This window comes from Oryzias latipes, chromosome 3 (genome assembly GCF_002234675.1).
Source record: "Oryzias latipes chromosome 3, ASM223467v1".
In the NCBI taxonomy this organism is placed as follows: domain Eukaryota; kingdom Metazoa; phylum Chordata; class Actinopteri; order Beloniformes; family Adrianichthyidae; genus Oryzias; species Oryzias latipes.
Window position 1 is genome coordinate 31388644 of NC_019861.2, and position 16767 is coordinate 31405410.

General features: G+C 44.0%; 1 protein-coding gene across 3 annotated transcripts in view; it reads right to left on the reverse strand.

The window, feature by feature from the left end:
- Positions 1 to 3123: 3123 nt before the first annotated feature.
- LOC101161139 (kinesin-like protein KIF13B) overlaps positions 3124 to 16767 on the reverse strand; it is a 35957-nt gene continuing 22313 nt past the window's right edge. For 2 of the 3 annotated variants that reach the window (XM_023953660.1, XM_023953659.1), the window contains exons 16-39: positions 15476 to 15562; positions 15207 to 15397; positions 14836 to 15115; positions 14599 to 14761; positions 14376 to 14531; positions 14113 to 14262; positions 13869 to 13994; positions 13563 to 13736; positions 13307 to 13464; positions 13095 to 13227; positions 12849 to 13004; positions 12666 to 12765; positions 12415 to 12541; positions 12275 to 12330; positions 12067 to 12191; positions 11720 to 11995; positions 11486 to 11638; positions 11333 to 11410; positions 11198 to 11248; positions 9581 to 9734; positions 8831 to 8961; positions 8683 to 8742; positions 7119 to 7707; positions 3124 to 7031 (exon numbers count right to left, since the gene is read on the reverse strand). In XM_023953660.1, coding sequence (XP_023809428.1) covers positions 6838 to 7031; positions 7119 to 7707; positions 8683 to 8742; positions 8831 to 8961; positions 9581 to 9734; positions 11198 to 11248; positions 11333 to 11410; positions 11486 to 11638; positions 11720 to 11995; positions 12067 to 12191; positions 12275 to 12330; positions 12415 to 12541; positions 12666 to 12765; positions 12849 to 13004; positions 13095 to 13227; positions 13307 to 13464; positions 13563 to 13736; positions 13869 to 13994; positions 14113 to 14262; positions 14376 to 14531; positions 14599 to 14761; positions 14836 to 15115; positions 15207 to 15397; positions 15476 to 15562 — 3868 coding nt within the window. In that variant the 3' untranslated portion in view covers positions 3124 to 6837. The remainder of the gene's footprint in view (positions 7032 to 7118; positions 7708 to 8682; positions 8743 to 8830; positions 8962 to 9580; positions 9735 to 11197; positions 11249 to 11332; positions 11411 to 11485; positions 11639 to 11719; positions 11996 to 12066; positions 12192 to 12274; positions 12331 to 12414; positions 12542 to 12665; positions 12766 to 12848; positions 13005 to 13094; positions 13228 to 13306; positions 13465 to 13562; positions 13737 to 13868; positions 13995 to 14112; positions 14263 to 14375; positions 14532 to 14598; positions 14762 to 14835; positions 15116 to 15206; positions 15398 to 15475; positions 15563 to 16767) is intronic. The other variant, XM_023953661.1, reaches the window with a different exon arrangement.

The window sequence follows — 16767 nt, forward strand, 5'->3', positions numbered from 1 at the left end:
TCTGTGATGAGTCTTTAGAAAGATAAAGGGAACTCCGCCTTCAGTTGGTAAAGTTTAAACTTAAGGGGAAGTTTGTTTCTAAAACAGGCCTCCTGCGTTAGCTTGCTTGAGTTTTCATCCCAAACCAACGAAAAAGCGTTCTGGTGGAGTATAAATCTTCAGCGTTGTAGCCAAAACGTCAGATAAAAATCTAAAGTTTTGTGTCTCTGTGACTGAGCGGCAGCAGAGCTGACCCCAGTCTTTATGCTTTAAGCTCCATTTCCTTGAATTTTTCTGATGATACCAAAACCAATGGTTTTCTTTTCAATCTGCTAAGCAGAAGAAGCCGTCGGGGAACGAATCTGTAGATGTTTTAGACCATGTGCTGTTTGAGATTATTTCAGGACTGAAGGTGAAGTTGCTGCCGTCAACGTCCTCGTGTTTTTGCATCTGAGGTTGCTGTCCTTTGGTCAGATCATCTTTTTGCCTTTTTGATTAAAGTCAGGGTGCAAATTTTCAGGGCCACCGAGACACACTGCAGTGTTACACATTTATAAAGACAAATGACATTAAATAAGCAGTATTTGGTAGAAGATGAACTTATCAGCGGAAGCATCTCTTCCTGTGTTTTTAGGATCCAATACCTGTGAGTTGATGGATTAAAAACACAGGGCAATTTAGGGTTTTAGTTTGTTTTTTATTGTTTTTTTTTTTTTTCCTGAACATCTGCCTTTAGTCCTCTGTTGCCTTGTTTAGAAAGCTGCTGCTTCTGTTGCATGTAACCCTTGTGCTATCTTAGATGACCCCACCCTTTGGCGTGTTCTCCCTACCATTACAAAAGTGGAAAGATTTCATGTAATCCATGGACACCAGTGAAGATCACAAATCATTGAAGAAAAAAGGTTCAGCGCACCGTCTAGTGCAGGGGTGGGCAATTCCAGGCCTCGAGGGCCGGTGTGTCTGCATGATTTCCAGATAGTCTTGCCCTTCTCATGGCTGATTACCTGGTTCAGGTGTGTCCAGCCAATTAGAACATGCCAGAGCAGGGTATGCTGGAAAACATGCAGGAATGCGGCCCTCAGTGCCCACCTCTGGTCTAGTGGGTCTAGATGACCCAACTCCCAATGTTAAAGTGCCTAGGATAGCACAAGGGTTAAGTCCGTCCCGCATCCCTCCTCTCAGCCCAAAAAAAATGAGAAGTTTAAACTCCAAAGGCTCCATGAATGTGATTTGATATCTGCTGTCTGAGGAGATTTAAAGATACGTCTGGGATCGAAAGAAGACAGTAGTCTGGAGCGCAGAAATGTCGTTATTCAGGTGGGAAAAAATGACCTGATGGAGGCGTCGGATTAAAGGCGTTCTGGTCGCTACAGTTAGAGACTGGAAAAGGTGAACAGTTTTAAAGGTGTGGTCGTCGTTTCATTCTGGCAATAAGCTCTTCAGTAAATCTCTGTAAAAAATGGAAAATGTCAAACTTCAGCTGGATGTATGTTCTATCAGTTCAATTTGTTTTGTCTTTTTATATTTCAAGATTTAGTGCCTTTTTTGGACAGTAGACTGTTGTGTAATCGCTATGTAGAGAATCTACATATGCCTTGTTACTTTTTCATCTGTTGGATAAACCTTAATTTGTTATTTTTAAGGTGTGTTTTTATTGATATTCTATTTACAAGGGAATAAAACTGATCTAATGTTTCTTTGTCATTTATTAAAAAAAAAAACTTATCGTATGCCTCCTCATGTACAGCAATAAAATTATGTTTGCACTTTGGTAGAAACAGCAGAATAACTGTTTTTTCTTGGTCAAAAAAAATGCAGCTTACAAGTTAAACAGCGTATCTACCGTCTTAGTGCACAAAAATAATACATCTCTACATAGAAAATACACGACCAAGCTTTCTAAAACAAAAAAAGTCTAAGAAAATATTTAAAATGGTCAAAGATTAAAGTGCAGCACATTTAATCAGGGTAAATTATTTAAATTGGGACTCACGCTTATAGTCAAGACACACTTCAACATTAAGCTACATGTTTTATTAACCAGTAACCCTTGTGGTATCCCCATAGGGGGTCAAGGTGACCCTTGAAGAAAGAAGTTCAGTGCACTGTCTTGTGGGGTCTAGATGACCCAACTCCCAAAGTGCCTAGGATAGCACAAGGGAAAACAAAAACACGTCAGAATTGACAAAACTGAGAACGCTAACGAGCTCATTGCACATAAACAGTACAGCTCTAATATTCGGCCACCAAAACAACAATAAGACGAACATTAATTGAATAAAAGCAAATATGTGCAAATCTAGTGGTTTAACAACAACTGAAATGTTTTGACCAGGCGAGTTCAATTTTAAAGGATAAACTAACTAAATTCTAGCCGGCAACCATTGAAAGCCGGAAGAGGTCGTCAAGTGACCCGGATGTTAAAGCCCCCCCCCTCGCAGTTAGCGGAAATGGCGTTTTAGCATAACGTGTAACAAAACGAATAATTTATTTTAATCCCCTCCTCTAAGAAAACTTTGTATTATAAATATTATTATTATCATTATTTTGTAATCCCCTTTTATATATTTTAAGATAACTTATTTTTCTATCAGCATATTCTATTTTGGATATATTTCTGATTATTTTATTATTATTATTTTTTTCTTCTTGAAATGATTCAATAAGTTTGGATTGATGACATTGACTATCACTGCTGATGCTCTTTCTGAGTCTTTGATGCTGGATTTTGTATGCTTATGCTTTGTTCAATAAAGTTGTAAAAAAAAAAAGAAAAAAAAAGAGACCATTCAATTGGCTGAAAGCAAAAAAAAATAAAAATAAAAAAAATAAAAATAATTTATTTTAAAGATTTTTAATTAATTTATAGTGCCATAGATGAATTTTAAAAATATAAAAAACGCTGATATTTGTCGCTTGAAATAAACATGCCTGAACGCGGCTCAGGTAATGCTCATTTGTGGGGAAAACACGACAAATCCTGGTGTTAAATAAAATATTTATCTAAAACGGCTAGAACCGATCAACTGTGTCGATAACTATTTACAACACTTTTGAAAGCATGAAACTAAAAAATAATTCCGATCAAGTTTAGACTATTGTAAACCTTTTGGAATAATTTGATAAAATAAATAAAGGCAACAATCACTCTATAACTGATTTATTTTTTCTTCACCAGATTACTGTTCAGATTTAAAAATGAAAACAACTGTCATAGTACAACTGTATTCTTTGGATTACAGCATGGAATTACATAAAAACAATTAAATTAATCAGAATCAAACTTGTGCTCAGTTTTCTTTTTTTATATATATATATATATGTCTTAATATGATCATATTTACACACACAGGACCATTTACTCACACATTCCTCATTCAGACAAAGCTCCTCACAGCAGCAGACTCAAACATTAGTTACACTGATAATAATACTGTTGAACAGGCCAAGGCCACGCTGAAACACATCTGAAGAAAGAAGGTATAGAAAAGTGTCTTTTTCCTTCGCTACATACGTGTGAAGTTAAAAACTAGAAGGGCTTGTTTTTTTCTTCTTTTTTTGCAGCAGTAACGGCAGGACTAAATGTCCTGACTTGATGAGCACCAAACCCTTTCAACAGCTCTGTTAAACATGGCTACCTGGTACCTCAAGAATTACCAAAAAACGTTTAAAATGCAGAGCCGGATCTGGAATCTTCAGCGATCAGCTGGGTATTGCTTTCTTTTGAGTCGTTTCTTTTCTTTTTTTTAATAGTTGATAACACAGTGAAGCAGGGAAAGGTACATCTATACCTGCGTGGTAAAAAAAAGGTGTTTGAACTGCCAGATAACTGATTAGAAGGGGGGAAAAGTCACCTCCAAATGCAAAAAATGTAGTAAAAACCTGGAAGATCTGATTGAGCAAGGGCAGTGCTCAGAAGATTTTTTTGTACACGAGTTATGTTTAGTTTTTGTACATAAAATTCCCTGTGAGGAAGCTTAAGCCTCAGTTAAGGATCTGTTCCCGCTGAAGAGGCAGTGAAGAACCGGACAGATCAAATAGCAGGCTTTCCTCGGGTGCCACGTTCGTTCGTCTCATCTCCTTTTCTTTCGTTTCTCCATTCTGGAACCGGACCAGTTCCAGGCTGGAGGTGGAGGCCACATCAAAGCAAACAGAAGTGACACAAAGATATGGAGAGAAGCAGGCGCACTTAAAACCAAAAACAGGGAAAAAACAATGTGAGGGGCTAAAAAAATGAATGTTGCTCTAATGGCTGATGCAGCCCTAAGTAATGCAAACTGTGAAATTCAATCCAGCCTGATAACGTGTAGCGTTGCCGTGGAAACAGCCAACCAGCATCACTGTTTCCTGTCAGAGATGAGCGCTTTTCTGTGATTAATCTGAGCTGCTGGAGGTGGAAAGTATGACTGAAAACGCACACAAATAAACACTGATATTGTCTTTTCTTGTGGAACATGTAAGGCGAGTTGACTTGAGTCCCCGCCCCCTGTGTGGCAGACGTACGTCTGCCACACAGGGGGCGGGGACTCAAGTCACTCACCTGTGCGACAGACGTGTTTTGAGGCACAACACTAGTCTAGAAACTAGTCTGAGGTGATCACAGACTTCCACAAAACCAGCTTCTGAGCACATTTCCTGTTCTAGGTCCACTCAACATTCACACACACACACACATGTATTTACAAGCTACACACACACACAACACACCTTATTGCCGTCCTTCATCACAACCTAAACTGAACCACAGAAACAACCAATCAGAACCTTCTGAGCTGCTTTTCTTCAGGCAGCCTCCACCGTTGTGCTGCACTTCCTTAAAGGCCAAATAATAAATATGCAAATAAACTCCGCTTTGACGACATCGTTGTCGCATCTTAATGCAAATCCATTCCTTAAAAGAAAAAAAAACCTTCCTTACTCTCCTTTAAAATCAACAAAGGAGTGATTTCCTATCTAAACCACGGTTTTAACCTTTTTCAAGTGCCTCAATATTTATCCCAAAAATATTGCCCACTGAACCCGGAGCACCGCCGCAACCTCAGCCCCCACTAAACATGAAACTTAGCATAGACTGAGATGGATAATCAGATAAATGATTTACAGGTACAAAAATTAACAATGCTAATAGCAGCAGCTTCCATGTCATGATCTGTGCAACATTTAATTAAAAAAAAAATTGATTTCCATGCAATAAAGGCATGTGTACAAGTATTTCTACATAAATACTACTGTTCCTCCTCCCCTCGTATTACGAAGGCGCATGATCAAATAAAGGAAAGCACATGGTGTTCATATGGGTGTCATTACTTAGAATTCCACACCAATCACCAGAGAACTCTGGGGTCGTGAAAACTGTCACGACAGTGACAACATGAAGAGAACCGTTGACTAGAAACCTAAAAAACAACAACAAACGCTTTAATCTCCCAATTATTTTTAGCTTTAAAACCAAATCTGAAATCCAGTAAAACCGACTACAGCTGAGCTTTAAGCCAACTGCTCCCCGCTGCCCCACTAGTGACAAAACGGCGAGGGAAGGCGAGCAGCTGGATCCCCGTCAGGGCGGGGTGTCTTTGTCTGCATCTTCTCTGACCTGGACGGTGTTTCCACAGGCTGCTGTAGTGACGGGACGTGGATTTGAGCTCATGAGCGCGACAGAGCCGATGCGTGCTTTAGAACACGTGTGTAGTAAGCATGTCAGTGGAAAACATTACAGCCTCTCAGGAATGTTTTAATAAAATAAAAGCAATGAAACCGCATCCCAGCTTTTCTTCACCGTTTGTCAGGAATGTTTTAGATACTCGAACCTTCAAGTTCATCTTTTGCTGTTTCAGCCTTTAGTTTAAAAAAAAAAATAAAATAAAAAAATAGGTTGCTGTGTCAAAGTAAAAACTATTTTCCTAAGTTAACTCTTTCTACACTTTCCTCTTTCTGTCACCTCCTTGCCTTAATACTGCTGAGCGCCCCCTGATGTCAGACAGAGGTCACTGCAGCCCCGTTCTGTTCACTTGCACAAGCTTTTTATCCCACGTCTCCAGTGCAAAATCTACTTTTAAAGCCTCTCGGTTTGAGCTTTCTGCCACTTGCAGCATCTCCAAACGTGGACTTTACTCTTCCTGCACACCAGCGCCAACACACAACTTCATCTGTGCACACGGGACAAAAAAAAAGCTGTACATTATCTACTCTCACACACACACACAGGCACTCACACCCCGCCTCACCTTTCTCTCATCTACAGTCCCTGAGATCTCCTCACACTCAACACAAACACCGTCAAAAACACACAAACACAAAGCAGACCACGGCGAAGGCACATTCTGGGAGCATCCATCTGCAAAGGACCAGGAGTCCAAGAGGAAGGGTCCAGCCTGCATCGGTTCAGAGGAGAGACACCTGCAGTAGGGAACTCTGGGAGTTGAAGTCTCAAGACTACATAGATGAACTCTGCAGGGATGGAACGACACCACTAGTGGGATCTATTTCCTCGAAGAGAGGAAGGGTTCTGTCGTTAGCTCAGAACACTGAATGTGGAGCATGTTAGCTCGAAGATCTTCTTTGACAGAAGCTCGGATCCACATTTTAGACCTTCCCTCTGAACATCCTCCTGACGGACTCCTCCTACCTCTTCCTACAGGAATAGCAGTCCTTCCTAGAACTTTTGCAAACTCTGGGGAGGCTTTTAAAGAAACATCAGCATTTTTTTTCCATTAGAATGCTTCATCTAGATCTTCTGTTTTGGTGTTGTTTCTGGAGTTGCCAGCTCTGGGTTGCCAGGCACCCGATGGGTAAAGAAGTGTGAGCCTCGGAGGAGAGGACAACAGGAGTTCCCTCCTGCTAAGTTCCCGTTTTGCTGTTTCAGCTGCTCCAAGACTTGCGGTTCTCCCCTCTGCGAACGGTGATGGCTTCTCCTCGCAGGATGGGGACGTGGACAGAAGGAGGAATCTGGCTGTTCCGATCTCGGCTGGACAGTCGGTCGGGTCGGACAAGCACCCCATAGCCCGCTTTGCAGTGGAAATAGCGATGACCCCCCACGGATCCGTCGTTTTTGCCTGAGGAGAGGAAACAGGACAGGCGAGTCTAAACACGAGCTCTTCAGGGTTTAACAATGACAAGGTGGGAGTGACCTGCACACTTACCCACAGGGGTGTTCAGCTCCACCCCGACCCAGACTCCTTCAGCAAAGTGTGTGGTTCCGATGTAGCGCACCGCTCCTGCTTTGTTGCTCCCTACTGTGACATGACACCCTTCAACCAACCACTCGGGCAGAGAGTCGTCATGAGCTCGCTCTTCGTCTTCCACACAGATCTCCAGCTTTTCAACGGCTTCACTTCCTCCTCCTGCGTTCTGCAGCCTCTGCTGCGAGCAGAGCTCTGCTCTGACATTGTTGTGATTGGCTGAGCTGTAGGGAGTAGGCGGGGGGACGGCTGCCTCCTTGGTGCCGCACTGAGAAGGAGAGGTCACAACATCGATCCGATCAGCACCCTGCTGCTGCTGCTGAGGGGTTGTGGGGGATGTAGTCTCGGCAGCCAGGAGAGAGGAAGACGAGGAGGAGGGCTGAAGAACATCAGACAGGGTAACTGTGGAGACGCTAGTGGAGAAATAGCCGCTTGACGACTGGCTGAGGGGGCTGAGGGGGGTGGTGTCATGCGGGTCATGCACAGGAAGAGGAGGGACTTCTGGCAACTCTGTCCTTCTGTCTTTGGCAGATGGCCGTAGAGCGGCGGCCTACAGGGAGAGCGAGGGTTACCGCCGGATACCGCAGGAACGGGGGGGGGGGGCAGGCCAGAGCATGCAGAGAGGCAGAAGAAGACAGTAATCATCCAGTAAAAAGCTGCTGCTGCTGCAATATTTTACCACAACATTTTTATTTAATCCATGAGAAAATGTACAGATTTTTTTATATCATCTTAGAAAACTGACCGGTGTTTAACTGAACCACAACTAATTTGTAAATTTAAAAAAAGCTGCATGACGAAGAACAATTCTGAGCCACGGTCTCCACCTCGTTTGTTTAGATCAGGGGGCCCAAAATCCGGGCCTCGAGGGCCGGTGTCCTGCTGGTTTTCCAGACACCCTGCCTTATTTGCTGCTGATTACCTGGATCAGGTGTGTTTAGCCAATAAGGAGCTTCAATGGCAGGTTGGTTGGAAAACATGTAGGACTGGATTTGGGGACCCCTGGTTTGGATTGTTCAATCAGTTGTTAATCATTTTTATTTGAAAATATATATATATTTAAGAAAAAACTAGAAATTTGACTAATATGAACTGAAATGTTCCTTGGCTACATCGCGGTCTCACCGTTTTGTGGATTCGTCAGTTCAAATTTCCATGCTTTTTTTCTTCTTTTCTTTAAACAGCGCACTGGTTCTGCATCCTGATTAGCTGTTGACCTTGTCAATCAATCACCTCTGTGCGTCGTCTCGATCAGATCGATCAGATCTCTGTGTTCATTCTATAACAATGGGTGTATTTGAACTTTGAGAGTTTAAACAAGAGAAAAAAATGTGAAAAAGTTTGCATCTGTCTGAAAAACATGTATAACGTGTGTAATGAGGGGTTTTGGAGCCTTAAAACATCTAGAGTAAAAACTATAGATGACTACTTCATGGATTTCACCGACTGCGGTCAAAAATAAACGAGGGAACGCTACGTTATGCATCAGTAAACAAAGGTCAGCAGATAAAGAAATGACCTTTACCGTCTCAGGTTTAACTCTGCTGTCGTCCCCTCCTGTTGGCGACATGATTCGAGGCACATGCTGTGAAGAAACGATCACACATTTGTTTCATTTCAGGATCACCTGCAAAAGTGCGATGCGGCGAGTTTGTTGCTGCGTCTGTGCTGACCTGCTGGCCATGCGGCGAAGGCCTCAACTCTTTTTTGTCGTCACGAGCCGGAAACAGAGATTTGAGCAGTTTGGGCATTTGAGGAACCAGCGCCTTAACTGAAAGATAAGAGGCAGCAAGCCCTAAACGACCTGGGGGAGGGCGGGAGGGAGGTGAAACCAGAGAGGAAGAACAAAAGAGGAAGTAGGAGAGGAAGAAAGCAAGGGGAAAAAAAAGAGGAGTTCCAGGAGGTGAAGGAGGTGTAAAGGTTTGAGACAGAAAGTTGTAAGCAAGCTTAGAAAATGGTAAAAATCACAAAACAGTGAAAGGCTGATACAAACAGAGCTACACAGAAATGGTTAATTACACTATAATGATTCCTAAAAACACTTAAATTCATTGTTATTCTGTTCATCACTGGAAAAAAAAGGAGTGAATTTCTGTTGCAGTGAAGAGAAGAGAAGGCCTGACGGAAATACTGACCACGCAGTATCAAACAGAGATGAGAAAATGGAAAAATGAAATAGATTTGAAAAATGATGCTGGGAGCGATGCAGGCTAGACGACATTGATGTGTGAAAGAAAATACACAAAAATCGATAATTTTTGGAAACAATGATGGAAAAAAAAAGGTAGAATTGATGGGAAAAGTTGTTTGTAATATCAATGAGCTCCAATGAGAATAAAAAAAAGACAATGCAGAGAAAAGATGAGTTGGTGAAAGAAAGATCCCGATGAGTGGAACAGATGTAAAGAGGAAGAAAGGTTTACCTGGTTCTGGTTCTTGTTGTGGTTGGGGGTTTGAGCTAAAGGGGTTGGGGGGCGAAGAGGAGATGGAACAGGTGGATGGGGAAGAGGCCGGGCGGGGGAGAGTGCGGTGAAACTGGGAGGGCATGAAGATGTCCTGCTGACTCTCCCATCGAACCTGAGAGGAAGACGCAGACGAGTCCGGTAAGTGACAAAACAAAAATGACGTTTATTCTGAGGGAGGTGAAGACCTATTGATACTGGATTCTCATGTCTGACTGTCAGTTTTTTGTGTGTTTTATTTTACGACTGCTTCAAATGCAGCCAACGAATACGGCCTTCTTTTTCCAGATTTCAAGGTTCTGGTGTATCCTTCTATGCTGCACATATCCCAAGATGCATTGCGGCCGAACACAGAGATTTTCTGACAACAATGGCGGCATGAGAAACGGGACCCGTAGTTGGAGATATTTACACCTTTTTATGATTACACCTCCAAGATTAAAAGGTGGATCAAGTAAGCCAGGAACATTTTTAAGCTCCTCTCTGTTGGGGGCTCACGGTTGCTAGGCGACAGGACACTTGCTGACGTAACGGCTGGAGTAATCCGAAGGCTAGACTCGACCGAATTCACAGGCGTTAACATCCAGCCTGCCCGCCAACGCCGCCCGGGAAGGCCGCGGCCATTGAAGGATCCAGCCCTGGGATTTGGACACACCCTTGTTTTCATATGAGGTGTTCCTCAGAGATCCCTTCTGGAAACCTTCATTATTTTTATTTTAAAATCTGCAGGTCAAAATTCTATTCAAACAATTATTCACCCGTCTGTTTAGAAAAGTTACACTGTTTCCACAGCAGGTTGCAGTCCCCTCCCGGCTTATTTACTTACTTAATAGACTGTGAGAAAATCCATAAAATACAGCTCATTTTCCAGTAACAGAAGCATAAAGGTTAATGAAGCTTACTGTGTCTAATTTAATTGAAGCGGCCAACCCAGTGACCTAGTCGTAGAGTGTCTGCCCTAAGACTGGAAGATTCCATCGAGTTATACCAAAGATACAAATGAGACGCAGAGCCTCCCTGCTTGACACGCTGCATGAAAGGGTTGGACTGGGGGGGTTAAACTGCCAAATCTTTCCTGAGCGCGGCTGAGTCTGCAGCTCAACGCTCCCCCAGGAGATGGTTCAAATATGGAGAAACAAATGTCCCCCCCTCCCAGATGTGTGACAGCTAATGGGACTTCAACTTTGAACATGGAAAAACCCAAGTCTGATTTTTGTAATTATACATCAGGAAAGAAATGAAAACATTTCCCCTTTCACAATTATTTCAGTTAAATCCAGACTGCATTTAGAAATGAGTTTATATCGGGACAAAACTAGAGGAAGGGAAACTGGACAGTCAAAGTTCAATGAACGTTTTTGTCCGTTTTCGTCCAAATCTAATGGTGGGGAATTCCATAGGAAGCAGTTATTCATACTATTTGTTTTTTCTACAGATAACAAAAAAACTAAAATATTTCATATGAGAAACACTGCACAGATTTTTAACAATTAAGTCATGACGATAAACGATGCAAGTGTGCAAACAAAGAGAATTATTACTTTAAGCCTTCAATTTGAAAGTGTGTGTGCGGTTCACCTTATCATCAAGCAGGCAGGTTGTGGACAGGTCCTGTCTGCTTCCAGACAGCTAAGAGACAGAAAGCATCAAATGAAAATATTTTCTGTAATTCAGCGGAACGGGATTTCTATAATGTGTTTATCTGTGCTTTACCCTGTGAACTGAAGGGGAGCTCAGACTCCGTCTGCTGCTCTTCCCTCTGCCAGACAGCTGTTCTTTCACCGCCACTTCCTGAAAGCCCAACACACCCTTTTGATGACTGAATCATTTCCCTGCTTCCCGATGAGACGTGGACGCATACTCCACCTGTCTGAGTCTATCCAGAGTCAGAATGTTCTCCAGACTCATGACGCTGCGGAGGTATTTCTCAATGGCGGCCTCGTCGTCACCTGACTGGCTGTTGTGTGCACTTGCAGCGAGGTGGGCGAGCATCTCCCTGTCCTCTGACCCAGAAGCCTCCTGCAGAGATACAGCAGCATCAGCACTTCACAGTCTGCAGGGGGGGGGGGCAAATACAGATATTTCTTTTCAGAGCTTTACCCCAGGAATGTTGGAGACCACCTCGAAGGTGACCCCGCAGCCAGGAATGGTGCTGCGGGTCGACATCCTTCGGAGGAAATTGTGGGCGAAGCCCTGGCGGCCCGGGTTGACATTCACGCAGATCCTCTTTCTGAGCACCAGCTGCATGTCGGCGGGATGGCTGAGCTGAACCACCACTCTGACTATCAGGTAGACGCGCTGATCCGGCCACACTCCCCCCCGACTGAGCTGGGGACACTCGTGGACGGTGGAGTCCCAGGAGGCTTCGGCTTTCACCTGAGTTCCACAGAGAGCTCCGGTTGTGATGCGGAGAGTTGCAGGAGAAGCTCCGGCAGGCGGACCTTTACCTCGCCATCGTAGTGTTTTACTATCTGCAGGTCGAAGAAGTCGTCTTCATCCTCTCCGCTCAGAGTGGCATCCCAACCTCCAGCTTCAGGAACCTCAAACTGTTCTTGGGAGCTGAGGTCATCAGCTGAAGATGAAGAAAAAAAGAAATTTAAGAGTAAAAAAGCACGCCTGGGTGTGTTTCACCTCTTCTAAAAACCAACTGCTTACGTTTAAGGTCAAGGAAGAGGACAGGGGTGTGATTCTCCATACCAGGAAGAGGAATCCTGTAAATGGACACACCATTTCTCTTTAGCCTCTCCTTTATCTTTATGTGGCATTCAAAAAAATGCTTTTTTTTATCATTGTACCATTCGGCTGGAGCTCCTGGAATGCCGCTGCCAGCAGAGGGCACCATGACAGAATTTCTCTCCTCCGTGAGGGTCAAGCGCCACTCTAACAGCTGAGCTTCCCTCTCCATGTCATCCTCTGTCTTTTCTGGAAAACAAAAGCATCTCATTTTAAACCCATCACCTTATTTTGAAAGTACCTCCAAACCATTCACCCATTTTTCTTTTTCAGGAGAGGAAAAGGGGTAAATATAGGCATTTGAATGCGTTACCTGCTTTGCTAACCAGACTCTGCAGATGCTGGTCGAGGTATTCTTGTCTCTTGGTGAGGGCGGCTAACCACTGCCGCCTTAAACGCTCCAGATCTCTCTCCTATTTCATAAAAACCACTCCACGAATGACTGAAAAACTCCAAGAAATGAGTAAACAAGAAAGTTGTCTGAAGGAGGCGGTACCTGGTAACTGTCCATCTCGTCTCCCTCTTGGATTGCATTGATGTTTTGGATCTCTACACAGCCCACTGATACGGACAGCACGATCTCTGAGATCAAAGGCATGGTGCCGGAGTCCTGAACGGAGCGAACATCCACCTGAATGCGCCTCGACTGGCCCTTAAGGAGGAACAGGAAGAGGGAGGTGTTATAACAATAAATCCTTCATTAAAAATGATCTTCTCCGCTGCCAACAGGTTCATCGTCTACCTGCCGCAGCTGAAAAATTCCTCCGGTCCGAACATCTCTGGCAGGGACCACCTCCACTGGGACAAACTCTCCGTTTTCATTAATCTCCAGAATTTGAACCCACAATTCAAGGCGGCGTGTGACCTCACTCCACCTTCAAAAAGCACAGATAACTCTCACATCAAAGCAGCTTCCAGAGCACGGGTCAAAGATGAATGATGGCGCCCGTTTACCTGTCTCGCAGAGTTCGCGTCTTGGCCTGGATGATGCTGAGGTCCCACAAGGCCGGATTTCTCCCTGCATCCGTCTGTCTGTGTCCATAAACCTCGATGGCAACGGCTCCTTCTGTGAGGTACTCAATAAAATCTTCTGATACAGACACTGCCAGCTCCTGCGGAAGCCCAGAGAGATGGGTGTCATACGAGTTCTCACATAAACACAGGTACTGGCAAATGCTCAGGCTGAGTCTGTCTTCAGCTTTCTGTCCACCTTGCAGCTGTCGAACACCACCATGCAGTGAGGGTCCTTTGAGCTGGGGGACGAGGAGGAAGGGTCGACTTCGGGAGCCACGATGAAGGGCTCGCGCTGGTCCCAGAAAGAATACTGACAGAAGACGAAGTTGGAGAGGTGCTGAGGGAGACCTGTGGCCTGCAGGATCTTAATCTGATGAGGAAATACGAGAACATTTTAATGTGATCGTTTGAACAGAAGTACAGTTTGAATTCAACAGCTTTGAAATGCAAACAAAAAACAGGTTTGGTAGAAAAAAAAATACAGCTACAGCCTCCATCTCACCATGCAGACCAGTTTGCGGTCCTCCACTTCAGAGTCATGGTTGTTTTCGGGTTCGTCTCCTCCAGCCATGCTGTCTTCTAAGAAGCCTCCAACCCTCACCACCTCCACATGCAAGCGTCCAGCAACCTGATCGGAGAGAGAGATGAGGAACAACCTCATGGGTCTGCTGGCTTTTAAAGACAAACGGTGAGCTTTTGTGTGTGAGCACATTCAATGAATTCTTGTCTTCTTTAGATCTGCTCACCTCTCCCTTTTGGTTGATGATTGGGACGGCATACTGCAGCTTGACATCATAGAAGAGGCTGGAAAGGAAGACGTTGGCGACACCTATCAGGGTGTGGTTCTCCTGATCGTCAAAGAAGGGATCTGCTCTTCGGAGATATGATCTCATTCCCTGAGAAAAAAAAAAGAGTAAATGCGATGTTGGGAACTCTGCGGCGGTGCCACGCCTTCTTTGATGTTAGTAGTAGTGGGCTGAGAGGCAGACCTGTTAAAAAAAATACTCACTTGGTTGTCTTGGTTATGGAGGAGATAGTCTTGCCACTCTTGATAAAGCTCTCTCATGTCGACCAAACGATTCTCCATCTTCTCCAAACTCCAGATCTGTTTCCCTCTGCATCGCCGCCGGACCTGGATGGCGGGTTCACTGAGCACCGCATCCCTCTGCACACACACACGTCGTCATTCTCTACAGGAATGGAAGGCGTTTGTCCTTTGGAACGGGTCAGACCTTGCGGTTTGCATTGAGATTGTCTGCAGGGATCTGCAGGGTGACTTTGTATTCCGTATGACGTTCCAGCTCGTCAGAGATGAAGCAAGCTTCCTGTACCAGAAGGTTTGCTCTCACAATCTGCTCCCGTAGCCTCCGGAGGCTCCTCACCAGCACCGCCTCCCTGCAGTATGAGGAGGAAAATGAGGCAAACAGAGATAGAACAGGAAAACATTTTTTTTTTCAGGACACACTCACCTGTCCTCACTCCACTGCCTCAGTCTGCTCTGAGCACTGCTTGAATGACTAAACCCTCCCATACTGAGCCTCTCCATGCTGCGGTAATGCGACTGCTGTCCCGGACCCTGCTGACCCGTCATCTGCCCTCCGGACTGGCCCATGGACAGACGATCAGGGTTGAGCTTCTTGCGGAGCTGCTGAAGCTCCTGCTCGTACATCTGCCTCTGCCTCTCCAGAGCAGATCGCTTCTCCTCTTCGTGCTGCCTCTCCAGGGACTGGAGGACTGCCTGCATGGGGTCTGACGGCGCACAACTCTGATGAGTCAGCGGGGAAACCCGAAGCACAGGCCTCACAGGAAATGAATATTCAATTCCCTCAACTCGGCTCACCGTTGTTGCCCAGCGCTTTCATCATGACCTCCGTCTGTGCAAACTCATAAGAAAAGCTGACTTCACTGGACACTTCACTGCTCGTGTCGCCGTCGGCATCCAGCTGCTCACTGCTGCCGCTGTTCTTCATCACGCCGCCTTCCCCCTCTTCATCCTCAGCTGTCCGGGAGCGCCGCTTTGCCAGGTTTATCCTTAAAGTTACGAGAAAAGTCAGTGAATTTGTGACCCTCAATTGAATGGACGAATGAATGCTCCTCAGTGGACGTTACCTAAAGAAGTGGTTGTTCCCCCAGAAGATTCGGTCACCGTGGTGAAGCTGCAAAGCACTTGATGCTGGAGAACCGTTGACACATGTTCTGCGATACCAGCACATAAAGGAACATTAGAGAATAATCAACGTTGCTATTGATGATCATGTTTTGGAAGGAGTGACTGAAATTGAGGTAATTATGGATGACAAAATAAGCTGGAAGCCACAAATAAAGCGAGTCAGAGCTAAAAGAATGGCAGTGTTGGGAAGAGTAAGCGTCATACACTCACTCACAAAGCACTTCTAATATATTCATCCATAATACTACCACATTTACAATACAGTGTAGAAGTTTGGGGAAATACTAACAAATCTAGTGTTTGCATATCTTACAAAAAAGCTATTCTAATAGTTCACGGTGTGGATTATGGGACACTTACAAATGAACAGTTTTTAAAGGCGGGTTTATGCAAATTATGGGAACTACTGAAACTTAAAAAAATAGCCAGAAATAACTTACTTCCAATAAAAATACAACAAATGTTCAAGGACAGAGATGGGAGTTACAATTTAAGAAACCAGCTGAACTTCCAAAGCAGTGCATTTGTACTACAAAAAAAGAAAATGTGTTTATCAATTTGTGGTGTGGATTTATGGAACGGACTAGATGAAGGTTTAAAGCAAACCAAAAGTTTACATGCATTCAAAAAAAAAAACTACAAGATGTCACTGATGGAACCGTGTAAGGCAAGAAATGATCAAAAAATACAAAAATGTCACTTCTGCACAGGTGCAATGCAGGATGTAATGTGAATCATACAAAATTTCTCTTTAACCCATTCCTTTTCAAGCACACTGTCTTGTTTTATTTGTCCATTTTAAACTCTTGTTTATTTTCCATTTGTGTTTAAAATAAAGAAAATTGAATTGAAGTATGCTTACTCTCTGCATAGAGATGCTGCAGAGTTTTAAAAGAGCTTCATCAGAGCTGCGTTGCCTTTTTAACCCTTTAACAACCCCAACTCTTCAAACATCTACGCAGAATTAACAGAATTCCAGCTGATTGTGAAGCAGAGAAAAGCGGCTTTTCTCTGCTTCACAATCAGCTGATTCATACTGATCATGTAAATGGTTAAAGAGTTATGGTAAGCCAAAGAGCGTTTGCGACAGAATAACATTACGCTATTGTTATCGTCTGCATCAAGGTCAAGGAAATGATGTAATCTTCGAAAAATTAAACAAGAAAATACATTTCTATGTGCACTGTGTGTTTTTGTTTTGTTTTTTTGGCGTCAGAATGAAACTTTACAT